The following is a 26601-nucleotide window of genomic DNA, read 5'->3' on the forward strand; positions in this document are numbered from 1 at the left end:
TGAATGTGTCAGCTGGAGTCAGTGCAGCCGCTTGTTTTCTAAGAAACTCGACTTTCTGGAGTCGCGTTTAGTTGTATCCTCAGTGGTTTTGTGCGTAATGGCGCTTCAGGAGAACTTTTCCACAAACTTTTCTTTACCTGAAACTTGACTTGGGCGGCAGCGTAGTTTGTTCCCGGGCATGAAGCCATGCCAGGACAGATAATTCACCATATAATTAACCTGCTTGTATATTTAAACTGTGAACTATCATCGCTTGATGCGGCCAGAAGCTGATTTGTCTCTGTGATTCATGGGCTGAAGGCGCTCGGAGTTTTCTTGTCTATTTATTTATTTTTTTGTCGGGGAGGCTTTGGGGATCCTCTGAGCTGCGGTTTGATCATGGTTTCAGGAGGAGGAACAGCTGATCGGGCGCCAACAGATGCTGTGAAGATCTTCTCCGCTGGAACAGCTGGATGTGTGGCCGATCTGGTCACCTTCCCCCTGGACACCGCCAAAGTCCGCCTGCAGGTCAGAAACACGGAGCTACAGACAAGGAATTTATCACTGCAGATACATAAAACGTAATTTATATGTTCCACTGACTGCTTAGTTATGTTTAATATAGATTTACTCTCACTGATTGTCAAGCACTTTATAGACCTTTTTCCGAAACGTCATCATCGAACGTCACCGCCGGTCACCGGCCCGAGCAACGCGATTCCGCCATTTAAAGAGGGGTATGCTTTGCCTTGACGACCATTACTTTACCACGTTTCCCTCCCGATTTGAACGACCAAAAGCAGATATGGCCAAAACCTGCGCTGTTTTTGGCTGTAGTTCTCAGTCATGGAGCAACAAGAACATTTCCTTTTACAGGATTATGACTGAAAAGGGCCAGAAAAGGACTTTATGGCTCACAGCATTGAGGCGGATTAACAATAATGGGACCACATGGAGCCCACAGTCAAAATGGTCCTATGTTTGCAGTCAGCATTTCGTCAATGGTATGTTGTGTTTCATGAAATTATTAATTAATAAGCTTAACCAGTTGCGCTTCAGTGTCCCGCCCGCGGTACACTTTGAAATCTGCATAAGCAATTTGCTAAATGTCTGAAACTGCAAACGCGATTATACAAACACTATACGCCGATGGAAAGCTTATATTCTCATGAATACGCCGATATAAACCACTTTCAGATGTGATTACCACAGCGGGTAATATAAACACATTTGTCCGACGAACAACGAATATTCATCCATCCGTTCTCTGTACACGGCTTCAACGCACACAGCGCGACTCGACATTTCCGGGTTCATTATTACACACAGATGAAAATATTCCACAAAAAACGGCCATAATCCAACCTTGGACATCCAGACGAAACAAGCCAGTAACATATTTTGTCCACAACATGTCTTGAAGTCGGTATATACTCCACGAATAGGTCGTTTTCAAGGAAATGCACCTCGCCATGCGCGTCCAATATTCCCTGTATTTCTCGTCATATTTTTATTTACAAATAGAATATTAGCGATTTTTTGTACTGAAAGTGGCTGGAATTGACTGCAGCTTATGATGTCTATAATTATCTGAAATGTTGAGGGCTAGCTACTTAGCTTAGGCTAGTGCTAGCTGTGCTTCCCACAAAAAGTCAGGGGTCTTTCTACTCACACTGCTATTTTTAAACCTTCTCTCCTCCCTTTCGTTCTGCTAACTACTATGCTGTAATCAGCAGCATTGTCCTCATTATTGTTAGCACCTCATACCCTTGGGCCTAGGGTGGGTAGAGCTCATTTCCAGGTATCTGACTCTTAGTTTTGATAATGCACATCTAACTAATATACATACACTACTTCCACTTGAAATTAAAAGGTGTAATGGCTCACCCCGTTAGCTTAACATTAGCTTAGCATAGCGGAGCTGGTGTAGCCGTATCTTACAAGGCATTTATCATTCTGACATTGACCTGTATGCACAAAAACGTATAAATATAAGCATACCTCAAAGAAAACGTATGAGTCCAGGCTTTTATAAGTCTTCATCTTCTCCATTGTGTGGATGCCTGGGCTGTTGATAAGGTACTCGTAAATGGAGTGCCAATGAAGATCTGGACACGTAGTGGGGTCGTTTTCCCATGAAACCAGAGGAATTTGGTACGGGCATGACCAAATGGTACAGAAATCCTAAATTGTATTCAGAAAAAACTCCCAAAAAGTGTGTAATTATAGAAGATAAATGCTCCTCTTGTGGTTAAAACCAGCAGATTCACAAAATATGAGGATCTTAAGATTTCTCCAAGTTGCATGGATGTAACAAGGTGATAGTAGATAAACAGGCACATTTATACTGTGATGTTTCATCCTGTGAGGAACTCTTTAATGGTGTTTCTGATGTTACTTTAGATCCAAGGTGAAGCCAGGAGCTTGTCTGAGGGCCAGAGGTCCAAATACAGAGGCGTGTTTGGCACCATCTTCACCATGGTGAAGACAGAGGGGCCCAGGAGTCTGTACAGCGGGCTGGTGGCAGGACTGCAGAGACAGATGAGCTTCGCCTCGGTCCGAATCGGCCTGTACGACACCATGAAGCAGCTCTACAACCATGGATCAGAAAGTATGAGCATGTTCACCAGAACTTCATGTTCCAGCAGGTTACAGCAGATGCACTCGTGAAATCAGCATAAAACTTTATATCTTCTGTCAGTATAAAGGCTGCAAATACAGATATTTTCATTATTAATTCACTGGTTGTTTATTTTCTTGATGAATGTGACTGTATAGCATTTAAAAATGTGAAAAAGTCATTATATTTTAATGTCAATCAAAGGGGGAAAAAAGCAAATTTTATGAATTTGTGAAGCTGAATTTACCAAATATTTGGCAATTTTGCTTTAAAACATGATTTGATTGAACCTGTATCCATTATGTAACAGATATTTGACTTGCATGACTTCATGTGTGGCTCATATTTATTGTAAATACAGTTAAAGCAGTTTGTATAAAGATAAATAAAGGTCTCACCTGCTCCAATAACAACCACTTTAGTGGAATTCTGCTATTCTACCATCTATAGATGGAGAGCTGTGAGAGTTCCAACACTGCCCCCACATGTCAGAAAATATGACCTACACTATAGAATCACAAATCTGATCATGTTTCAGACAGACTCTTTCAGTACAACAGCATCCTGTCACTGGTGTTTAAAACAAAAAGACTTGCATCGCCTCAACTTGATGTGCAGAAAACGCATCCAAAAGTAGAGCAGAGTGGAGATTTCTCTGGAAACAGATCTGTGTTGAAGCTGGAGGCCTCATCTGGTTCACTGTCACTCACATTATTAACTTTTTGGCCAGAGGGACTCTCTAATCTCCACCCAGTTCCAGTTCCCTCCTATAGATAACTTGTTGAACCAGGTTAAGTGTCTTCCCTGAAACAGTAAAACACTGTTGACAGCAACATGAACAAACATTTTGTAGGACGAACTCCGCAGCCAAGTTTCAAAGTCGGTTTCATCTTTAATTGCTGTCTGTTGAATTGATTATATGACAGCTGTGGTGATCGTTTGCCAGATGCAGGAATTGGGACTCGTCTGCTGGCGGGCTGCACCACCGGGGCCATGGCCGTGGCCTTCGCTCAGCCCACTGATGTGGTGAAAGTCCGGTTCCAGGCTCAGGTCCGGCTGCCTGAGAGCGGCTCAGTGAAGAGATACAGCAGCACCATCGATGCCTACAGAACCATCGCCAGGGACGAGGGAGTTAAAGGACTCTGGAAAGGTGCGATGAACTGTGGGCGTCTGTAGTTCCACTCTGCTGTGAGTGTTTATGTTGACTGTGATGTCTAAACTGAGAGCAGCAGCCATGACTTCCTTGACCCCACACACTACCATTCAAAAGTTTGGGATCACTTAGAAATGTCCTTATTTTTGAACAAAAAGCATTTTTTTTTCAATGAAGATAACATGAAATTAATCAGAAATCCAGTCTAGACTTTGTTAATGTCGTAAACAGCAGATTTTTAATGGAATATCTCCATAGGGGTACAGAGGAACATTTCCATCAACCATCACTCCTGTGTTCTAATGCTACATTGTGTTAGCTTATGGTGTTGAAAGGCTAATTCATGATTAGAAAACCCTTGTGCAATTATGTTAGCACATGAATAAAAGTATAAGTTTTCATGGAAAACATGAAATTGCCTGGGTGACTCTTCTGAGTGTCTCTTCTTGGTATTGTTCAGCTACAAAGACTTGATTCAAATGGAGGGTGTTGAGATGCATTTAGCCCGATTCTCTAAATGCTGATACAGCTCTGGGGAGATACAATACATCTGACTGTGTGACACTAAGATGTTTCTGCTCCTTGAACTCTGTGAAACACTGACATAACCTCTAATTGGAGGTGTTGTTAAGTAATTCCTCCCCTGCAGTGTCCCTTTTTGAGGCGGCCCTCATGAGAACAGGTTTCATCACAGAGTTTGATGGTTATTGAAGAAAATTTAAAGATCTTGAAATTTTTCAGACTAACTGACCTTCATCTAAGTTGTGGTGATTGTTCTACGCTGTTGAAATATTTTTTTTAAATCGGTTATTGACTGGTTCCGTGCAGACTTTTGACTGTTATGGTGCTTCATTGTGCTATCTTGAGGACTATTTTATGGTTCTTTAGATCAGTTTTTGTTCTATGAACATAAAAAACTCTTGAACTGTCTTCTCAGGTTGTCTACCAAATATAACTCGTAACGCCATCGTAAACTGCTCCGAACTGGTGACCTACGACATCATCAAAGAGCTCATCCTGAAGTACAAACTGATGACAGGTGAATCATCTCATTGTTCCTCCTGTTTACAGTCTTCTGTGTGACTTTTAATAACCAAAGCAAACACTTTTCTCCTCAGACAACATGCCGTGTCACTTCACTGCAGCTTTCGCAGCAGGTTTCTGCACCACCATCGTAGCGTCTCCGGTCGATGTGGTAAAAACTCGCTTCATGAACTCCGTTCCTGGCCAGTACAGTGGTGCGATTAACTGCGCAATAACCATGCTGATTAAAGAGGGACCCACAGCTTTCTATAAGGGGTAAGTAGAGTAAATATCAACAGCTGAATGACTAAGCCTCTGCTGCAGAATTTCTTCATTCATCTGATTCCTTTTATAGCTTCATGCCCTCGTTTCTTCGTCTGGGCTCCTGGAATATTGTGATGTTTGTGAGCTACGAGCAGATTAAGAGAGCTGTGGTGAGACTTCAGCACTCCTGGGAGTCCACAATCGGACCAGTCTAACCGCTGGTTTGGGTCTGAAGCTGTGCTGGCATCAGTCAGTCGTGTTGGTTACGACTGCTGTCGGTCTGGGCTTGTTCATCCTCAGGGATAAAACTGAGTGTGTTTGTAATTAAAGGGGACTTACTATGCTTCTATTTAGTTTCTGTCGTCTACATATAATATATTACAGTGGTAGATGTTCATATTAAACACGGTTAAAGTTTCAAAAAACAGAGGGAATGCAGATTAAAGGGAAAAGTCGGGCTTCAGACCACTTTGAATACAAGATTTCCAAATATTTTCAGCGAGGTAAATAGTGGGTGCCTACCCTCAATAGGCTTCCAGAAGTTGACCAATCAGAAGAAAGTGCACTTTTAGGGAGGGGGGCCTTAAAGCAACAGTAGTCAAAACAACTGATTTCAGACTAAATTAATTGAAGAGTTGTGTTAAAGGCAAGTTTAACATAAAAAAAAACATTGAAAATGAGCGTAGTAGGTTCCTTTTAAAGAGTTCAATTACAGGGACAATTAAAGATGACTTTTTCTTATTTAATTATTTGAATAATCAATGTTTTCTATTGTTTTAAATGACTTTCTTTCACTGAAGACATTCTGACATTTTCACTGTTTTCTAGAGACAGTGAAGAGTCAAGATGTCTGCAGTGAAAAACGTCTGTTGTAGAATGAAATATGGTGTGGATGGTAATGCAGAGCTTCCTCCTGTTAGTCAGCGCTGCATTTACTTTGAAGTGAATTTGCATTTGCTGAGTACATTTATGCACACAATGAATTGGACTCCGGGTCATGTGTCTGATGTTGAACAGAGATATGTGAATACATATAGAGACAATAGATTAAACTGTGTCTGTTTACTGTAGGAAGGAATGTGTGCAGAAGTGTTTGAGTGAAGGGAGTGCAAAAATAAATATTAAATGTGTGATTTAAGTATTTTTTTTCTGGTCTATCTTGGTTGGATTTTATATTTCACTTTACTAATTCTATGATGCGGTGAAAAATTTAGTCTTTTTATAAATTTTTAGGAATAAGCCTTGCAGCTGGTAATTATTTCCAACCTAAGCTAATCTGCAGATTATTTTGCAATTAATCGAGTAGTTATTTAGCATTTAACCCTCCTGTTGTCCTCATTTATGGGCACTGAAAAAAATAGTTTCCTTGTCTGAAAAAAATCCAAAAATTCCTCAAATTTCTGAAAATTTGCAAAACCTTTAGGAAGAAAATTCCAATAATTCTTTAAAAGTTTCCCTTAAAAAATTTTATTTAAAAAAATCCCCTAAATGTGGCAAGACAATTCTTGTAAATATTTTCAAAAAATGAGTAAAAATCTTCCCAAAAAATCCAAAAAATATTTAAAATGATTACATATATATATATATCAGTAAAGCTTCTGATATTTTCTTTAAGATCATTCACAAAATATCAACCAAAATTGAGTGAAATTTGCTGGATTTTGGTTGATTTTTTTGTGAATGTTCTCAAGAAACTTTTTTAACATTTCTTTTTTTCCACCTAAAAATGTTTAAAGATTTCCCAAAAATGTTGAAAATGTGGACATCAGAAGTTTCACTGTGAAATATATTTTTTTTCCCACATTTTCAAACTTTAGAACAGATCAGTTTTGACCCGCAGGACAACACGAGGGTTAAAACAACAAAAATAGTATGTATGTCATTTTAAACACAGACTAAAGCCCCTAAAATACAAAGTCGTTCATGCTGTTATTACATCAGGTGAAGAAAAGAAGCAACTTCTTCAAACCATAAAGCTGGAATTGGCAAATAAAATCTAAATGAGTTATTAGTTTTCTGTCAGTTTATTTATTGATCGATCATTTCAATGCTCTTAGCGATGAGTGAGAGCTAAGCAGCTTAGATTGGAGCAGACATCTTGACTAGTCAAGAAGAAGAAGGAGAAACGGAAAGCTAGAATTTTTAAAGTGAAATGTCTCACTGATCAATTTCTGCACACATAAGCAGGAATACAGCTGCTGTTATTAAACCTCTTCATCTCCTTCTGTGACATTTCAAAAACATCTGAACACCTGAAATGCTTTACAAAATATAGGTGTTAAATCATAAATAGCTGAGGGACACTGATATGTGGTTAGAAGATTCATTGTCTGTCAGTTTACACATTGAGTAACTCACAAGAGTACCTCCACACTTTCTGCACAGACATAAAACTTGTGCATTACGTCTTTAATATTTATTTATAAAGATTTAAAAGCATTTGCCTGAAACACAGAAGAGCTGTGTTTCAGGCAAATTCATTGCTTCATTGTTTCATTCATAAAGTTTGCATATTTCAAACAGAGTCTGGTAAGAAATGCCTTTAAATGTTTTTATTCCATCCAAAAACATATCAGCTGATTTCTTTGGGTGATTTTAAAGTTTAAGTTAAACACCTGCTCATCATGTTTTCTATTAACATGAATATATTTTTTGTTTCAGGTCTGTTTTTTGCTCTCTTTGGGAGTTATGTTAAAGGTTGACCTGCCTGATTTAGTTTTTTTGTCCTGATCTTTTCATCTAAACATGTACAGGATGGGGAATCAAAAATGTCCTATTGACAAATTTGAATGTCCTGCCCAAACGGTGAGGGTAATCAAAACAATAATTAAAATCAAAATTCCTTACCTTTGACCAATCTTTTTAGTATTTCTCAGACCTTTGTGTATTGTGAAGTGAGCAAGCAACAAGCAAAACGCAATAGGGTTTGTGATCTCCTGGATGCCCAAATCCCTCAGAAGGACATTACCAAGATTGTTGGCATCAGTGAGAGGACCATTCGCCGCATCCAGCATGCCAGACAATCCAGTTTGAGCACCAAGAGATCTCCAGATGGTCCTGGGAGTCTTGGGCTCAGATGGTAATAAGATGCCCCCCTCTTCAAACCAGATCAGAAAATTGGGGCTGATGTGTACTACAAAGTTCTGAGATACACCGTTTTGCCCTGGCTGAAGGCCACCTATCCTGACAACAACTATGTGTGGCAGCAAGATGGGGCTCCTGCTCTCACATCAAACAAGGTCCAAAAGTTCTGTGAGTAGAATATGGCGAACTTCTGGCCCAAAGGCATTTGGCCCCTGAGCTCACCTTATCTAAACCCCCTGGATTTTTTCTGATGGGGCGCCATTGAGTTGAGGACTAATGCCACCCCTCATGCCAATATGGATTTACTTAAAGCTGCATTCTCCAGGGAATGGGAGGCCTACCCCAAGGAGGATATCAGGAGGGCCTGTGCCTCTTTCATCATGACTGATGGAGGACATATTGAATAAACATGTTCTAAAAGCTTTAAATTTGTGTTCTTCAAGAAATCAGTTCAAAATTCCAAGAATAAAACAATTATACCCATTTATAGTTGTTTTTACCTGATAGGACATTTTTGCTTCCTCACCCTGTAGATTGTGCTTTGTGACTTTTTGATTCATGCTCATGTACGCAGGGTGCAAAACAGAGTGAAATTGTTCTCATTTTACCACCTCATATAAAATTTATACACTACTCTTACAGATAAAATAAGCTAAATCCACAAGTTACACAAGTAACTATGAAGTCAGTAAACCAAAAAAATATACATTACAGTTTGAAATAATCCAAAAGGAGACCCTGAGCCAAACATTGACCCACTTTCATACGGGATGAACCTCAAGTGTCACTCCATACCTGCTCTACTACCGGATGCTGTTACAGATACTGTGTAATCCCCTTTACATGAGACCTTTCAGGGCAACAATGCGAAGATTAAACACCCCCTAACTGTGAGATACGAGCCAATGAAAGACTTCTCAGGACAGATAGACCAATATGTGTGGCCACATTTGTCCAGTATCACAGAATTTCCAGGAGAGTTTATCTTTGTTGTGGCATGTCACTGCCTATCTAAAGTCTCCACATGTTTCTGAGCAAATATAATCAGGTTCTCCACCAAACAAAGCAGAGACATGGATGTGAATGAGGTGAAAAGCACTTAACAATCAGCTGACAGACAAGAAAATTGCCCAGTTTGAGTCTTGTGGGACAAAAGGGACTGCTGACAAAGATGTAACTGAAGTCTGTGGTGTAACAGAAGCCTGTGAACACGCTCCACCTTGCTAATCATCTCCTGTCGTGCCGGTGAGGCTTCTCCATGGTTCAACTGGTCCAGAGAGCTGCACCGGCCCATATGGCACTCTGGCTAACCCTCACGTGTGTTCAGGCGAGTCGAAGGGGAACCGAAACGCAAAGATACCGAACAAGTGATGAATTTTACTAGATTGTCGTCGGTCTTTCATCAAAAGACTCGCTGCTAAATACCAGGACGGACATGAAGGAAGAGAGTTCAGAGTAAAGGAGGAGCTGCTCCTTCGCTGACCTTGGCAGGAGTCTGAGCTCACAGATGAGCGGAGATATCGAGTGTCAGTGATCAGTTCAAGTTCACTGCAGAGGAAACACTCGTGTGTTCTTACTACACGCAGCTGCTTGAAACGTTTGTCACCAGTTTGCTCAGATGTTTGATGCAGTTGAGTAACTTTGTGCACCGAATAATCAAAGTTTGTGACCTCGGCAAAAAAACCCAAAAACAACAAGAGTCTGTTGAAGCAGCTACAGATGAGGCACAGTGTACGATATATTGACATATATTCTGCACTGCTGCTGCAATTTTATAGTAATTATTTTTTTTATTTTATGATTATTATTTAGGGTTATGATGATATTTGGTATTTTAGGTGTTTTTTTGTCTTTAAGTCCTTATGACCTAAGTCTTTCCTACTTAAACAGCACATAGCAATTCAACAAATCTCTACTAGAGCTGCTCCCAACCAAAGACTTTCCTGGGTGACTCACTGATATTATTTTAATTATTTATTTCTGGATGATAATCAAATATTAGCTTGATTTTCAGTGCTGAAGAAGGATGATCCACTGCACTAAAGTACAAAATAACAATTAAAAAAATAATTTTCCATCTTTTAATCCTTAATATGTGTAAGTTTTATTTCACGTAGCACAAATATCTGTAACATAATTGTATTTTTGTTGATGTAAATGGGGTAAACTTTATAAAAGAACAAATTATAACCCGTAAAAGTATTGTATGTATAGTTGACTTGAATCACCAAGAGTTTTTGTCCTGTTTTTTGTTTTGTTTTTTTGCGGTCAACATGTAAGAGAGGTACCTGCTTGAGTGCATAGTTACTCCACCAAGGAACATGGTGGATTTATGTGATGATCAGCATACATTTGTCCATGTGCTAGTGTGTTTGTCTGTGTGCAGCATCACTCAAAAATGGACCAACGGATTTGGATAAAATTTTCAGGGAAGGTCAGAAATGACACAAGGATCACCTGATTAGATTTTGGCAGTGATGCGGATTATAATCTGGATCCGTGGATTTTTTAAAGATCTGTGTATCATTGCCAGATAGTGACATGGTGTCACTGTAACCATGACAGCAAGTGAATGCTACATCAGCTGTCTGATTGCGATTCTACTTCAAAATCCACCGCTTTGGACTTATTGGGACTGCCCATCAGAAATGATACAATGACTGAGCAGCCTTGGTGGAGTACTGCGCTCTCCGAGTGCTTTTCTTGTTTCTTATGTTACCTCCTTCAGGTTTTTGTTTACTCTCTGGAAATGATCCCACGCTCTGAGTTTCCTTCTTGACCAACAATATCTTGATCAATGTGGATTCTTCTCATCGACTAAAGTTTTGATGGCTATTAGGAGGCAACACTCAAAGACAGAAAAGGTAACAATCTGCTGTTTTGCATGTTTGCAGTAGTGTTTATATCTTAAAATAGTTCACACTGTTTGAATCATGATGCTCTGTACTTCCAAATGACATAATTCAAAATGCATTTCAGGTATCTATTTCAGGTATAATAGTGTTTTTGTCTTCGGGATGTTGGAAAGCTTTCTGGTAAACATAGAAAATCTACAAACCCAAGAAGAGAAATTGTCAGTATTATTCCACACACTTGGTCCTGAATGGTTTGAACTACAGATAAACACCATACAACCGTGATAGAGCGAAACAGCAATAATCTGAGCACATCAGGATTTCTGTTCAGTTTAAAAAGGAGAAACTGAATGTTCAAAGATCCCCTCAAGACAGGTTTCCCAACCTGAGAGGATTCTTCAAGCAAAATAAGTTCGAATACTGGGCAAGAATTGAACAAAATTGTATTTACCTGCAGAATTTTTGTAAATATGGATCAAATCAAATATTTAACTGCTGAACAGTCCAGTCTGTTCTCGCGTCTGAGCTGCAAGATATCACAATTATCTTCTTCTTCCTGAGTGTAAATGTAGAGAATTTCAAGTGGAACGATTAAGGATGCTCCACTGAGCTCAGTTTTTTTTTTCTTTATCACCTGACTCATCAAAGGCCTCTGATAGAAAGTAAAATTAAATCCGAAAAGCTCTAGATGCTGCCTGGCATGTAGCGTGTCTTAACTCTAAACCATCTGTTCTAAGCATCTTTACATTCACTGAGCTTTTCTCTGACTCTCAGGGTTCATTAATGATGTTCTAACACAAAGAATAAGACAACAATGAATAAATAAACAGAGAAGAAATCAATTTCACTGTGGTGCTTGTTGATTTCTCCTCTGCTGCATCTTCAGAGGCTGAAGTCTGGCGGGTCTCGTCGGCCACCTGAGGCCTCGTCTGTTGGCTCCTGAAAGCAGGAACTCGTCGTCTTCAGATCTGAACGTTGAGCGCTGAAAACACTGGGCCACATGGGCACCGAGCGGCAGCAGGAAGGGAGGATGGCAGCAGGTTGGTAAGACGACAGCTGTGGTCAGACTGTAGACGGAGTGGATCTGTTCAGACAGACAACGAGCCACATCCAGTCTCTGAGCTGTTTTCTCCTCGTGTCTGACCATCTCCTGGAGCTTCTTCAGCAGCGCCAGCCTGATGTGGTGAAGCATCCGAGAGCTCAGAGACGAGTCCAGGAAGTCAGTCAGAGCTGCTTTTCCTTCTGCAAACCTCTGAACCAGCAGCTGTGAGAGGAAACAAACACATCAGACGTGTTGTTGCAGCATATCAGAGCTCCTCTTTGCTTCAACATTAGCCTGAAATGTTGCTTTCTTATTATGAAAACTGCACAGCAAAAGCAGCTAAATGACCCACATTTATCAGAATTTAATGAGACAAAAACTAAAAAATAGACAGTTTCTTATTATCATAAGATATTTGAATAGTTGTGGCATTTATGCATTTTTTTATTCGAGAAAAGACATTACAGACTGATGAAATGAAGGCGATTTTTACCTCAAATTCTTCGTCTGCATGGTTAATGTTTTCCTGAAGGCACCACCGAGCGTAATGAATGCTGTATTTTTCTGCTACAAAAAGATAAAAAATGAAATATAAAAGGATATTTTATTGATTTAATGCAGTCGGGATAAAGCAGTACAGAATTTACTCCAAAACTCACCAAGTTGTTCTTGTTTGGCCTGAATGATGCTCCTCAGTTTTTCCAGCTCCCTGTACTTCATCGCAAGCAGTAACTTTGCATCTCTCAACTTTGGTTTTTGAGAAAGACTCGCTTTTGCCAGTTTTTGATTTGAAACCAGTGTTTTCTCTGCAGCCTGCCGTAGCCGCTGAACCTGAGAATGACCGCATGTGGTTTAAGAAACAGTGAACCCAGAGAAAAATAAAAAGCAATGTAATCTCCACACATGTAAAATCAGTACTTTTCCTCAGTCTTCTCTCCTCTGCAGTTTCTGTACGCACCATGTATATGATTACTACTCATAAATTAAGATTTTTGCCGAGAAAACATATTAAGAGTTTAGGAAATATGATGTTTTGATATGAATTAAACCAGGAATCTGCTTCAACAAGCAGAACTGATATGATTAGTGGATTAAGCAACTGGGCAAAAACTATAAACTATTATTTAAAGTTGTTTTTGTCCATTTTCAAGCAAAAAATGTCACACATTGACAAGCAGATCTTCTACTTTTTATTTCAATAAGTTTATTTATAATTTTGAGGTTTCTTAGGTCAGACAGAATTAATGGTATTTTTAAATTAATTCTGCTTTTACTTCAACAAAATATTCATATGAGTTAATCCAAAATGTGAATAATGATTAATCGCATCTCTGTGAATGCCTTTAGCCTTTACGAATGCAGGATTAATGTGATGTGTGGTTTCTGCTGATGCGGTCAGAGGATTTTTTTAAAGACTTTCACACCTACATGCATTCACTTTATAACTGTTAAATATGCTGGACTTTTAATTGTAATGACTTTTGGCATGCTGACAGTAGTACCTTTACTCAAAGTGTCTGAATATTTTCTTCACCACAGATTATACTCTATATTACAAAAAAAAAAGAAAACGCAGCGCTAATATCTTCATCTCTCACCTTCTCACTGCACCTGACGATGCGTTTTATTTTGCCTTCGTCCTCCAGCAGCTCTCTCAGCTCTCTGGTCCTGCAGACGTTAAACTGCAGCTGCACAGACATGATGATCCTCCTCCAATGCTTCTCAGCTGGACTCCCGTCGTCCTGCTGGAGCTCTGCATGCTGCATTCAGGGACCGTCGGAAACCAGACCATTATGAAACCCAAGGAAAACACAAGTCTGCAAGTATGTTTTCTTCTTTGTTTGTCCTTGTTTGTGTTGTTGTTTTGTTTTTGCTTTTTGAGTCAAATCTTCATTTTCTGTGTATAACTTCTTTCACCAAAAGTCAAGTTCAAACTCATATTTCATGTTGTGCTCCATTAAAATCACTTTCACACCAATGATCTGCATTATTTTTTTGGAGATTAAAACTATAAAAATGCACAAGTTATATATCTATCTGTATGCTATCAGTATCTCTATTCTGTGCAGTATCAGTGATATATGCAATAATGTAATTTTTTAGTAGTACTCATGTATATTTTGGTTTATTTTTGCTTTTATACATCATTCCTTCCATCTTTGCTGCTGTAACATTGCTAATTCCTCCCCTGTGACATTAATGAGGAGTTATCTTGTATTAAGTTGAGTAACATTTGAGGGTTAATTGAAGGTAACGCCATATAGAAAGCTACTGAGGATATAATGCTGTCAGTCATTTTTCTCTCTCTCTTTTTTGGACATTTTTTTTCCAGCATTGGCCTTCATTAGACAGTGCACCAGCCAAGTCTGATTTCTCTCTTTTGTAAACTACTTTAAAAGACTACATTGCCGCGGAATAAGGTTTAGATCTTTTTTTCTCTGACTGTATCAGATCATTCTCTGGTGCTGACAGCACTGTGCAGAATAGTCTGCTGCACTTCATCATCATTCTGCTACAAAGGAGAAAAAAACACTGACTCATTTACATTTCTTTAAACCCAACTGCATTTGCATTGGGCAGAGTTAAGCCCAGGATACAGCAGTGGTGTCCCCTCCAAATAGTGACGGCTGTTTTGGTGGAACATTTGCATGCAGGGAGGCAACACTTTGATTAAAATCAATAATTCACTAAAAAAAGAAAAAGAAAGGAACAGAGCAACCCTTATTGTATGATTCAGAAATACATGTTCCTGTATTAAACACTAGGGGGCACAGTCTCTAAATTATAAATAATTGAGACCAAACAAAACTGACTGAAAGTGAAGTATTTTTGTTGCAGGTTGTAACTCTACTGCATTGTTTCATTACACCACACTTGTGTTTGTGCAACAGCATGACCAGCTGGATGTTTCTCACATTTTCCAGTGGAGGAGCGTCACATATTTTATACAGCCACTGTCTTTGATGCTGTAGAATTCACACATTAGTAGCAAATCTCTCCATTATAAAGTCTCTCTACCTTCTTTTACCTCCAGTATTTTCTCCAGCTGCCCTTACAAAGCACATACAGTCACATGCAGCGTGCATACATCTGGAACATACTGCTTAGTTATAACACTGTACCTTAAGCTTTGACCGTCCTGCAGCAGAAAATCACCTGTTTGTTCTCTCAGCCAAGCTTGTTACACAATCAGACGCACTCTGACGTATCTGTTAACCACTGTGCAGAGGACTGTGGGTCAGAAAAGGCAGAAAAGCATGCTGGATTGCACACTGCAGGTGTAAAAGAGCAAACTAGTATTTCCGAAATACTGCATTTGACATCTGCTATGCATAGCGACGTATGAAATGTTTTTCTTGCATGTAATATTAAATGAGAATGTGGATACTGGAAGTCAACATTACTAAACATTTGCTTGCAGCCCAGCTGTCTCAGATTTCTCCCTGTGAGCTAAAAATATCTTCCAGTGTGGCTCTGATCTGTCGTCTTATTGGAAGGATCATTATTTTATTAGCATTACCATTCATCAGCGTTAACAGTGAGTCAGCTGGCAGCGTTTGCAGCTTGGTTCATTTATTTATTGGGCTCCAGGGTGCACAGAGCGCTTTGGGATCTGGAAACAACAAACATGTTTGGCAGCCAGCTTTTGTGTGGCTTTCCGGTTCATGCAAAGCTGCTTTTTATCTGGAGGACACTAATCATCTGATCAATCATTAATCATATTTGAAAAGGGAGACTATGTACATTAATCAGCATTTAAATAAATGTAAACATCCCAGAGTTAGCCTTAAGGAGGCCCTCATTTGTTTTAGCAGATTTTACAGTTGGGTAGTGCCTCTTTGTGAAGGTATTTTTCATGTGTTTTCTGTCCTAATCTTCCTTGATCCTCTTCTTAGCTGCTCATTACACAGCTTTAGTCATTTTCAGGAGTGGCACAGTTGGTTTTCATATTCAACAAGAAGTGAAAATGAGCAGTCTGAGCTAAAATGGAGCCTATTAACTGATATCACTGTCTATTTTCTACATCCACTGTATTTATCTCACTATTAGGTGATCAGAAAATCAGACCTGTATTTCTTTTTTGTAACGTATATGGTGTGATTGGTGAACACAGTGAGCTGTTGACGTCCTGTTACTTCCTCTGTGGGGATTCCCTGACGTCCAGATCTATCCTGTGAGTCCTGTCAACATGACCAGCGGCTGCCCTCAGAATAACTCTGCCTCAGCTATATGTAGCCTCAGTTAATCCTTAAGACGAGTGCTGCTGATGTCTCTAGTGAAAGTCCTGCACCGAGGCTCAGACGATCTGGAGATTTACTACTACACAGGTCACCTCCACCATGTGAGTAAATACCTAATTTCAGATTTTAACTGTGTTTTATTGGACTGATATGTATGTAAGGGGGATTCAGATAAGCAGATATAGATTTTTCATGCATGCGAGTATTTCCTATTTATTAATCATTTTTAAATATGCACTTTTTATTGCTTTGCGTGTTGCACTACAAAAGATTTTTAAATATTTGTACATACTGTGTCAGTCCAGCATTAATGTTATGAATTTACACCCCTCTTAGAGCTTTCCACTCTGTTGCATAAGAGGCTTTTCAGGTCTCTGCTTTTAGGTAACAGTGAGTCTTGCTCATAAGGAGTTGAATGTTATCTGCAGCTAGAGCGAGATCTCTCATTTCCTCTGTCTGTGCTTTAATTTCATCTCACCTCGGTTCTTATCTCAGGCCTTGCTGCAGTTTGCATAAATCAGATCAGTGTTATTTATATAACCCCTCAAAGGGCGACATGTTCAGATTAAGAACCATCACCAGCAGAAACCAGCAGACCTTTACTACAGCAGATGTCTGAATTGCATGAAATCACAGGTGCAGCTTGTTATATAAGTGAGTGTTGTATCTTTTGCGGGACTTTCTTGTTACTGTGCATCCAACTGTCCTTTTTCAGTGGCAAGAAAACACAAATATTTAATATTTTTGCTTTAAAATGTGACTAAAACTTTCTATTTTCAGGAAAAACAGACACATTTTTATTAGTGCTTTTATATCTCTGTTTCTGTACTGCACTCATCTTAGATCTGTTCTAAATTAACTTAAATAACTTCTTGAGCACACTGAAAGAAGTTTGATAAGAGTACAAATAAATTATTTTTGCTTTTATTTTTGATTTAAGGCTTACATTTGACCTTTAACACTTCTTTCTAACTCCTCATCCCTAGATTAGTCTCATTTATTGAATCATTGTGTTCAGGCTGCCTTCAGTAGCTCCTCTCCAGAGCTAGAAAAAGCTTTATATAAGCTATATAATGTTTATATTACAAGCACTAAAATCAGTACATTCATATACTGACTTACTAGCAGTCAGTGTCTTTCATGCATGCATTGTGATGTAAAGGTCAACACTGCATCTTTCAAGTTAGCTTGAATTCCAAAATATGAGAAAGATACTATAAATCTCTGCTTCAGTTAAGCTTTGTTGTTGGTATACCAAACCTAGAGGTCATCAACAAAATAAAAAAACAGCTTTCTTGATTTTGTCTCTTAGTGCTTAAACACAACAGCACCAAAAGAAAGTCGGCAGAGCGTCAAATCTCTTCATGTCTCCACTTGTTCTTCTACATCTTTCAGTGCAGCGATGCATCCTCTGACACTTCAGCTCATCCACTGCTGCTGTGAGTAAATCACAGCCGTCCACCATGAGCGCCGATGCTGTCTTCAGGCCGGAGCTGGACTCAGAGCATCACGGCGAGCTGGCGGACTTGGTGGCGGCCATTCATGTCACCGCCAACCGCCTGACACCTCCTAATGGCTACAGATCAGGAGCCCCGAGGACCAGCAGCAACCAGAGAGAACGGCTGTCGGACAGGAAGCTGTCACTGCAGGAGAGAGGAAGTCGCATCGCCAGACAGCCGACCATCGAAACAAAACGTGTTTCCATCACAGACGCTGATGTACGAAGACTTAAACTGATTTTTGACGTAATTCAGCTTGTTTGTTGTGAGATGATTAAATTCTCCTTTTAATTTCTGCAGGACAGTGTCCAGCTCAACCAGTACAAACTGAAGAAAGAGATCGGAAAGGTGATCAATCTGTTTCATTTGCTTTTTTCTTGCTTTTCAACACTGAATCATAATCACTTTAACTTAGCTTGGCTGCACCTGTGCTGAATCATGTTAAAGAAAGCTATATTTTTTGATATATTTTTAATTAAATCACATTACGTTGTAAAAATCTGTTTTCACTTTGACATGAAAGAGTCTTTTTTCGTAAATTCTTGTTAAAAAAATCCAAATTATATTGATCATGATTCACTGTTGTAAAGCAGTAGAAGGGGGGTTAATACTTTATACAGGCTCTACACACTGTCGTCATTCACAAGATAGAAAATATGACCCATAAAGCTTTTCATTTATGTTTTTTCTACACCTTAGGGTTCATATGGAGTGGTGAAATTAGCCTACAATGAAGATTCTGAACAGTTCTATGTAAGTTAAAGCCTTTACACTCATTAACATGTTGCTTAAATGTCACTTTGTCTTCATTAACATCATTTGCTTCATTTTCAGGCAATGAAAGTAGTTTCAAAGAAGAAGCTGATGAGGCAGTGTGGATTTCTGCGTGAGTAAAATAACATTTAAATGAAGAGTTTTCTCTGTGTGTGATTCCTGTGGTGATTGTGTTTTTGCACTTCCAGGCCGCCTGCCTTCTCCGGGATCGAACTCGCAGCAGGATCCTTTTCCAAAAGCCGTGTTGCCCCTGGAGAAAGTGTACAAAGAGATCGCCATCCTCAAGAAGCTGGACCACCACAATGTTGTTAAACTGGTGGAGGTCAGTTCAGTGACTCAGTCCTGCAAAATTAATGCAGAAAACAGATCACACTGCAGCCAAAACACAAAACACAAGCAGGAAACACAACCTACGACACTCCCACAGGTGTTTTTTTTTTATTATTGTGCTTTGGTAGACTGTGGTGAAGCTCCAGTGTACTGTCACCAGACTACATATAGCAGTAATGGGATAAAGTGTTAACAAGTTGCATTTTAAATAAGAAAAATCTGCCAAAATAGGTGTAATCAACTTTTAATACCTGTGAAGTACAAAATTAATCAACTATAGGAATAAGAAACTTCTGAATAACTTGTCTTGCAGGTGCTTGATGATCCTGATGAAGACGGACTTCACATGGGTAGGGAATAATTCTGCTCTTTGCATTAGCAGAATGACTTCAGTATGAAGGTAAGACATCAGTAAAATGTGATTATTTATTTTATTTATTTATTTTATTTATTTATTTCCTCAAGCCTTCGAATTGATGACAAAAGGGTACGTTTTGCTGTATTCATGTATTCTGTCGGGCTCTAAATGATAATAGTGTCGCTGTTTGGAGAAGCCACTGTCACATATTGTATTAATATTGACTTACTTTTCTGTCTTTCTGCACCTTTAATGCTGATCAGGCCGGTGATGGAGGTGCCTACAGAAAACCCTCTAACAGAGGAGCAGGCTCGCTTTTACTTCAGAGACGTCGTGCTGGGAATAGAGTACTGTGAGTACACAAGATATATAACTTGACTTTAAATATTAGAGCCAATATATATGATTTGACCTGCATCTACAGTTTGTTTACTTGTGAAACAGTCAACCAGAGCTGTTTGTCTACATCACAAATGCACATCTTAAAAGCAGCTAGCAACTTTTTAGCCACAAATGTGTGAAATTAGAAGTTTAAAAAATGTTTTTTTGTACAATACAGTGCATCATGAACTTTTAAAACGTAATGTTTTAAATAGCAAGTGGAAGTTTAGTACACTTGTGCACAACAATGTCAAATTTAAAGAGTTCCTATATATTGAAGATATGCATGTTCAAACAACTACCTTTTATGAAAGTAAAGTGTTTTATGCTTATAGATTCAATGGTACACATTTCTTGTGTCAGTTAGAGGAGAAAAACCTGCTGGAAGTTGATCCAAAATAGGCCTTAACAGTGACTTAACTTCTTTGCTTTATTAAGCAACTGTTAAAATGTACATAGATAAATACAAAATAATTCATTATTACCAGAATTGGAATTTTAAGACAGTGTACAATCGATAAATATACATCTTTGCTTTTTTAAAATGATAACAAGCTGATATTCTCTTATCTGATCAACAGTAAATCAACTATTTAACCTTTCTGTACCCAGTGCACTACCACAAGATCATCCACAGAGACATCAAACCGTCCAACCTGCTGCTGGGTGACGACGGTCACGTCAAGATCGCAGACTTTGGTGTGAGCAACGAGTTCGAGGGGACCGACGCCCTGCTGTCCAGCACCGCAGGGACTCCTGCCTTCATGGCCCCTGAGATGATGACCGACCGAGAGCAGAGCTTCAGCGGAAAAGTGAGAACTAAACTTCCTCTGTTGCTCATCAGTGAATTAAATATGTTTTTTAAAATGACTCATCAGATCAGGCTGTTTTTAATTGTGACAAATTAGGAAGAAATGCTGTCTGAGAGCTTTCCACTGATGACACATCCTGATAATTAGTGCATTTGTTTGCCAGGCTTTAGACGTGTGGGCGATGGGAGTCACACTGTACTGTTTTGTCTTTGGGATGGTAAGCGAGATGCACACACACAAACAACCAGCACAACATTTAATTGAACATTTTAATGATTTCATTTTTGCTTGTTCTGCTTTAGTGCCCTTTTTATGACGAGTACATCGTTTCTCTGCACAACAAGATCAAGAACAAGCCTGTGGAGTTTCCAGAGACGTGAGTCAACATCAGGAAACATTTAGAGAGAAGACAGAGCTCACATTTAGGGTTCATGTACCTGTGATACATAACCCACAAAGTGCCAGGATGGGTTGAAAACATAGGGTCTTTATAGATTTACAGACTGTATTTCTCTACAGGACACACAAAAACAGCTAGACATTAAATTTTAAAAAACAGGAAACAATATATTTCAAGAAAAGAATAGCCACCTGTGATTTCATATTTATGTCACATGCTACTATAGGCATATTTACTGTCCATGGTCTTATTTTCCGAGGTTAATGTTGCTTCTTTTTTTTTTAAACAGGCCATCAATAAGTGAAGAACTGAAGGAGCTAATTGAGAGGATGCTGGATAAAAACCCTGAAACAAGAATCACCATCCCTGAAATTAAGGTGAGAGTGAGAATCTGCTGCATCCAAATGCCACGGACATAACGCCAACACTCCGTTTTCATTCACTGAATGTGTTTCCGATGCTGCCACAGCTCCATCCGTGGGTGACGGAGAGCGGCTCGAGTCCTCTTCCTCTGGAGGAGGAGCACTGCACGGCGGTGGAGGTCACTGAGGAGGAGGTGCAGAACAGCATCAAACGCATCCCCAGCCTTTCCACCGTGGTGAGTCGCACATGTCTCATCTGTTTGGTAATATTCGCATTTACATCTTCAGTCTGATTATTTTCTGGTGCCACAACTGGCTTGTCTTTGCTGTTTAAATCACAAATTGTGCACAAATTAGCCACATACATAAATATACTATATATATATATCTATATCTATCTATATCTATATATATATATCTATATACTATATATACATATATGTATATACAACCACTTATGTGACTGTTGCGTTAGAATCTCAGTGTAATATGTCATGAAAGACATAGGAAAATCTGCTGGGGGTGATTTGGCAAATCAGCTCAGCAAAACCAGCTTTTGGTCAATCTGCTTTCTCAGTGAAAGCAGTGAAAAAGTAAATTTCCATCCTTAAAAACGTTAGAGCTTCAGGAAGCTTTGCAGGGTTTAAAACCAGCCTCAAGGTTTCGCTGAAGCCGGCTTTTATTTACTGCTTTTTTAAATGACTTTATTTATTGTCTCACTCTGATTTGCATCATTTTATGTAGTGCATTTATTTGGTCTGTGGTTGTCCTGTTTTTCTGTAACTGTTCAGGAACAACAGATGCAAATTAGCTGCTAGCTAACCTTAGTGTAATTTATTTTACTTGTGAAAAAAACTAACTAATAAAAAATATTCACCACTATTCAAAAGTTTGGGCTCATTTGGAAATGTCCTTGAGGGAAAAGCAGTTTTTTTCAATGAAGATGGCATTAAATTAATCAGAAATACAGTCTAGACATTGTTAATGTGGTAAATGACTATTCTAGCTGGAAACGGCTGATTTTTAATGGAATATTTATTTTTAGTAGGGGTACAGAGGAACATTTCCAGCAACCATCACTCCTGTGTTCTAATGCTACATTGTGTTAGCTAATGGTGTTGAAAGACTGATTAATGATTAGAATACCTTTTTGTCATGCTGGATTCAAAATTGTGGATTTGTAATATTTACATAACATGATAGAGGGAGAGATGATGAAAACTGTTCAGATTAGCTGCTCAGCAGTTACCAGAATGTGAATAAAATTTGATTTCTAATGAGATTTGGTGCTCAAAAAATGCAAATTTTCTCAATTTCCTCAAACTGCTCAGATGCAGATGTTGTGTATTTTCTCTGTGATGTCCGCTGCAGATCCTGGTGAAGTCCATGCTAAGGAAGCGCTCCTTCAGTAATCCCTTTGAGTGTCATGGCCGGCGGGCCGAGAGGTCCATGTCTGCCCCTGGAGGTCTCCTTACGTAAGTAGCCTACTCTGCAAATCCCGTCTGCACCGCTCTGCCAAACTGCCAGCTCTGCGATTAGGCCTTTAACACAACAAAGCAGCGAGCAGATGCTTGGATAAAAATAGATCATATGTAGTGAGTCTCTCACATATTGGGTGCACACCAGCAGATCTGGGCTGTTAATCTTTCACTAACTCATACACTTCATTTGCTGTGTTTTGGGTCCTTAAATTAGCCGCACACTCAGGCAGATGAAAGCATTTGTCCTCCTGATCAGCTAAATGGAAGCCCCAGTGGCAGAAGTAACGGCTGCACTGCTTTTGTTTTCCATTAACAAGCCTCCTGTCTGTGGGGGGCTCAGCTAATTACACCTCCCTATGAAGAGGAGTAGAGCTGCAGCTTCATCCTCCTCCGTCTCCTCCTCCTCCTCCACACTTATCCAGCCACCAGCAGCTCACAGCGCTGTGACTCCCACTCACTGAAACATGTGTGATTAATAAATGGTTAAACCTTTTCAAAATCAGGTGTGTTTAAGCTGTTTTTGAGGACTTAATTAAATTAAATGAACACTATAAATATTTCACAGTCTGATAGGTGTAGATTGGTGCTACAGCTGGCTTTAAGAAGATCAACACTTTCATATTGATCTTCTTGGAGGGATGATGTATTGTGGCATTGTGTTCCCATAAATAAACACATACATATATATGATAGATATGAAGTAAATATCCAACATTTTACTATAAAATATTATTTCCATCCATCTTTTTACAGATTTTACACAGCAACAGAATTTATTTTATAGTGTATTTGTTTTGTTTTGTTCTTTACCAACTCGCAGCCCAAATATTGTCAAATTGTAGTGTAATGTTGGTTTTGAATGACAAAAACAATCATTTTAATGAAATAAAGCAGTCATGGGAAATGAAAATTCTAAAAGCAGATCTGCAATGAACTTTTTTTGCTGTGAAAAAAGACGGATGAAAAAACATGTTAAATATTTAGCAGACTATTTCATGCTTATTTATTTGCATTATTATTTATAACCATAACCTAAATAAACCAATCATCCATGTAGGTGTAATAAAATGAAAATGGCAGGTTTCCTGATGGAGCTTTGAGGAGTTAACAGATGGGAAAAGAGCTTTTACAGTTTCTTGCAGAGAGCTTGATGAGAAAATTGATGTTAAGCTACAGCCAGCAGCAGGCTAGTTTAGCTTAGCTTAGCATAAATAGACAGAAGAAATACCTGGCATCACTCAGTCCCCAGGTAACAAAACTAATTATGGAGTATGTGATGCAGCATGTCAGACATGAATGTACTCCTTTGTGCTAATTTCATATCATCTGAACATGTTAGTGTCGACGTCTGAATGAACACCTTTCTCACCTTTCCATAAAAGGTACAACAGCAGTCTTACTAGGCCCAACATAGTAACATTTCTAACACTAAGCTATTTGGGAAGACTTAAAAAAACTATCTTGGCACTGATATTGTTCCAAAAACATCACAGATAGCAAAAGACACAGTTTGCAAAATCACAAAACATCTTTATTGTTACTTTGCTGTACAATTTCACATCTATCAAGCTACAAAATGCCAGATTTTGACTAAGTGTAAGAGTTAATAATACTTGTAGTCAGGGCTATGTGTCATTTGTAAATGAGAAACAAAGTGGCTCGTACCTATCCACAAAACACTATTCCAGTGAGTCCCATGTACATTTGTGCTGAGGAAAGATGCTAGGAGAGGAGGCATTGGCAGTTAAGAGTGAAGACACATGCTATCTAAATATGCTAACTAGCTAAACATCAACAATCTTCCTCCATGATCGCAGACTCCATCTTTAGCAAGCTTTTTCCACTTTGTTTAATTTTCTACAGAGACTGAAGTGTAAAAAAGATGATTTGATGATTTTAGCCTGTTGTAAGTGATTTTTCTACAGATTAAACAAATGCAACGTAGCCTTAGAGAGAAGCCAGCAGTTCACCGTCTTTATGCTACGCTAAGCTAATGGGCTGTAGCTTAACATAATACAGTGTCAGTTTTGTCGTCTAACTCTCAAGCAAAAAGAATTGTATATGTTTATTTTCCTAAATGTATACCTTAAATAACACCTGTGCTTATGTTAATCTGTGCTGGAAGCTAACAGAGTTTAAATTGTGGCATCTTATATCACATCTCCTTCTTGCAGTGGTTCTTGGGGCTTATTGGGGTCTTCGCCACTGCCTCATCCTTCCTTGAGGTAAACTTTTAACAAGCATTTAGGTTGAGCTCATATGCTTCATACTTAGTCACAGCTCATCACTTGTTTGTTGAACCTTAAGAGGATTCAGAAGACAGAACGAAGTGCTCAGCGTTGAGCTGCAGTTGAAATAAAAGGACACACATGTACGTTGATGTGTGCTTCGTGTTGGCTTTCTCGACTCTTGTCCTCTTGAGGTTGATGTGGATGAAAAGTGATGAGCTGTGCTGTGAAGGACACTTGGACATTTTTAGTCTAGTGTTTCCCCTCCTCCTCCTCTTCCTCCCCCTCATCTGCAATCTCACTTAGCACCTTCAACAACATGATCGAGCGTTTGTCGCCCACAGGAAAGTCAGCAACGAGGGGAGCAGAGAAGGAGAGTTAGAGGACTTGTATGAAGACGAACCTTTAACAGAGTGTACTGATTAAACTGACCCTTTTAGAGAGATTAAAAAAAGCAGTCTGTAGAAAAGTATGTTTTTGTACCCTTATTCTGTCTTTTTCTCTCCTTATTTTGCTTTTACTTAATGCTTTCTGTGTTCACATGCTGACAGAACTTTAGTGCAGAAGGCTGTGATCATTCTGTGATATATTTGATATTAAAAATATAGATTTGTAGCACTTGGAAAACACGGTGACCACAAATCTGATTAGATTTCCTTCTGTCCATTGTAAAGTCTGCATTTTGATGGCATACAACATTGATGTAAAGTGATTTATTTATCTAAAAATGTAAATATGCTCCAAAAGAAGATATTTTTACAATTTCCTACAGCTGTTGAACATAATAAAAGTTATATTTAAACAATAACTTTGAATGACATTGTCTGTAAATGAGGGGCTGCACAGTGGTATAGTGGTTAGCACTTTTGCTTTGCAGTAAGAAGATCCCCGGTTCAAATCCCAGCCTGGGATCTTTTTGCATGGAGTTTGCATGTTCTCCCTGTGCATGCGTGCACTCCGGCTTCCTCCCACAGTCCAAAAATATGTTGAGGTTTATTGATGACTCTGAATTGTCTGTAGCTGTGAATGTGAATGTGATTGTTTGTCTGTATATGTAGCTCTGAGACAGACTGGCAACCTGTCCAGAGTGTCCCCTTCCTTCACCTGAGTCAGCTGAGATAGGCTCCAGCGACCCTAGTGAGGATAAAGCGGTGTATAGAGAATGGATGGATGTCTGTAAATGCAGCACCACAGCGGCCTTGTTTATAATGAAACACTAGATGGCAGCCTTCTGAAAACCTGTCTATTACACTATATTGCCAAAAGCATTTGCTCACCCATCCAAATAATCAGAATCAGGTGTTCCAATCACTTCCATGGCCACAGGTGTATCAAATCAAGCACTTAGGCATGCTGACTGCTTTTACAAACATTTGTCAAAGAATGGGTCGCTCTCAGGAGCTCAGTGAATTACAGCGTGGAACTGTGATAGGATGCCACCTGTGCAACAAATCCAGTCGTGACATTTCCTGGCTCCTAAATATTCTAGTCAACTGTCATCTGTATTATAAGAAAGTGGAAGTGTGTGGGAATGACAGCAACTCAGCCACCAAGTGGTCGGCCACTTAAACTGACGGAGCGGGGTCAGCAGATGCTGAGGCGCGTAGTGCCAAGAGGTGGGCAACTTTCGGCAGAGTCAATCGTTACAGACCTTCAAACTTCATGCGGCCTTCATATTAGCTCAAGAACAGTGCTTCAGCAGAGAGCTTCATGGA

At 39.2% G+C, this 26601-nt stretch overlaps 3 protein-coding genes across 4 annotated transcripts; 2 read left to right on the plus strand and 1 right to left on the minus strand.

The window, feature by feature from the left end:
• The first annotated feature begins 378 nt into the window (after positions 1 to 378).
• Positions 379 to 6184, plus strand: LOC110960780 (mitochondrial uncoupling protein 2-like). Its single transcript, XM_022208152.2, has 6 exons — positions 379 to 507; positions 2383 to 2590; positions 3546 to 3749; positions 4690 to 4791; positions 4871 to 5051; positions 5131 to 6184. Exons 1-6 carry the CDS (start codon positions 379 to 381, stop codon positions 5252 to 5254), a joined length of 948 nt encoding a protein of 315 aa, XP_022063844.1. The 3' UTR covers positions 5255 to 6184.
• Positions 6185 to 10996: 4812 nt separating this feature from the next.
• LOC110960793 (vacuolar protein sorting-associated protein 37B-like) lies at positions 10997 to 13786 on the minus strand. The gene is made up of 4 exons (XM_022208167.2): positions 13619 to 13786; positions 12680 to 12851; positions 12514 to 12587; positions 10997 to 12242 (listed from the first exon to the last, which is right to left on the minus strand). The coding sequence occupies exons 1-4, from the start codon at positions 13784 to 13786 to the stop codon at positions 11823 to 11825; spliced, it is 834 nt and encodes a 277-aa protein (XP_022063859.2). The 3' UTR covers positions 10997 to 11822.
• camkk1b (calcium/calmodulin-dependent protein kinase kinase 1, alpha b) lies at positions 13720 to 25694 on the plus strand. 2 transcript variants are annotated; one of them, XM_022208166.2, is made up of 18 exons: positions 13720 to 13843; positions 16135 to 16362; positions 17657 to 17979; positions 18061 to 18108; positions 18460 to 18513; positions 18595 to 18646; positions 18723 to 18856; positions 19178 to 19214; positions 19330 to 19351; positions 19486 to 19574; positions 20216 to 20415; positions 20579 to 20632; positions 20718 to 20791; positions 21105 to 21192; positions 21285 to 21413; positions 22549 to 22652; positions 24833 to 24883; positions 25231 to 25694. In XM_022208166.2, exons 3-18 carry the CDS (start codon positions 17725 to 17727, stop codon positions 25310 to 25312), a joined length of 1473 nt encoding a protein of 490 aa, XP_022063858.1. In that variant the 5' UTR covers positions 13720 to 13843; positions 16135 to 16362; positions 17657 to 17724; the 3' UTR covers positions 25313 to 25694. The 2 variants fall into 2 exon arrangements, with proteins under 2 accessions (XP_022063858.1, XP_051814062.1); XM_051958102.1 differs by lacking the exon at positions 13720 to 13843 and having other exon boundaries at positions 15342 to 16362.
• Positions 25695 to 26601: the final 907 nt, after the last annotated feature.

Source organism: Acanthochromis polyacanthus, chromosome 13, assembly GCF_021347895.1.
Source record: "Acanthochromis polyacanthus isolate Apoly-LR-REF ecotype Palm Island chromosome 13, KAUST_Apoly_ChrSc, whole genome shotgun sequence".
Lineage (NCBI taxonomy): Eukaryota > Metazoa > Chordata > Actinopteri > Pomacentridae > Acanthochromis > Acanthochromis polyacanthus.

Excerpts from the sequence above, each read along its gene's own strand:
- LOC110960780 (XM_022208152.2), top strand. The coding sequence starts at position 379 with ATGGTTTCAGGAGGAGGAACAGCTGATCGGGCGCCAACAGATGCTGTG. Across the intron at positions 508-2,382 it reads CCGCCAAAGTCCGCCTGCAG|ATCCAAGGTGAAGCCAGGAG; the intron begins GTCAGAAACACG and ends ATGTTACTTTAG. Across the intron at positions 4,792-4,870 it reads GAAGTACAAACTGATGACAG|ACAACATGCCGTGTCACTTC; the intron begins GTGAATCATCTC and ends TTTTCTCCTCAG.
- camkk1b (XM_022208166.2), top strand. The coding sequence starts at position 17,725 with ATGAGCGCCGATGCTGTCTTCAGGCCGGAGCTGGACTCAGAGCATCAC. Across the intron at positions 18,857-19,177 it reads ATGTTGTTAAACTGGTGGAG|GTGCTTGATGATCCTGATGA; the intron begins GTCAGTTCAGTG and ends CTTGTCTTGCAG. Across the intron at positions 19,575-20,215 it reads CGTGCTGGGAATAGAGTACT|TGCACTACCACAAGATCATC; the intron begins GTGAGTACACAA and ends TTCTGTACCCAG.
- LOC110960793 (XM_022208167.2), bottom strand. The coding sequence starts at position 13,786 with ATGCAGCATGCAGAGCTCCAGCAGGACGACGGGAGTCCAGCTGAGAAG. Across the intron at positions 12,852-13,618 it reads TCGTCAGGTGCAGTGAGAAG|GTTCAGCGGCTACGGCAGGC; the intron begins GTGAGAGATGAA and ends GGTCATTCTCAG. Across the intron at positions 12,588-12,679 it reads GGCCAAACAAGAACAACTTG|CAGAAAAATACAGCATTCAT; the intron begins GTGAGTTTTGGA and ends ATCTTTTTGTAG.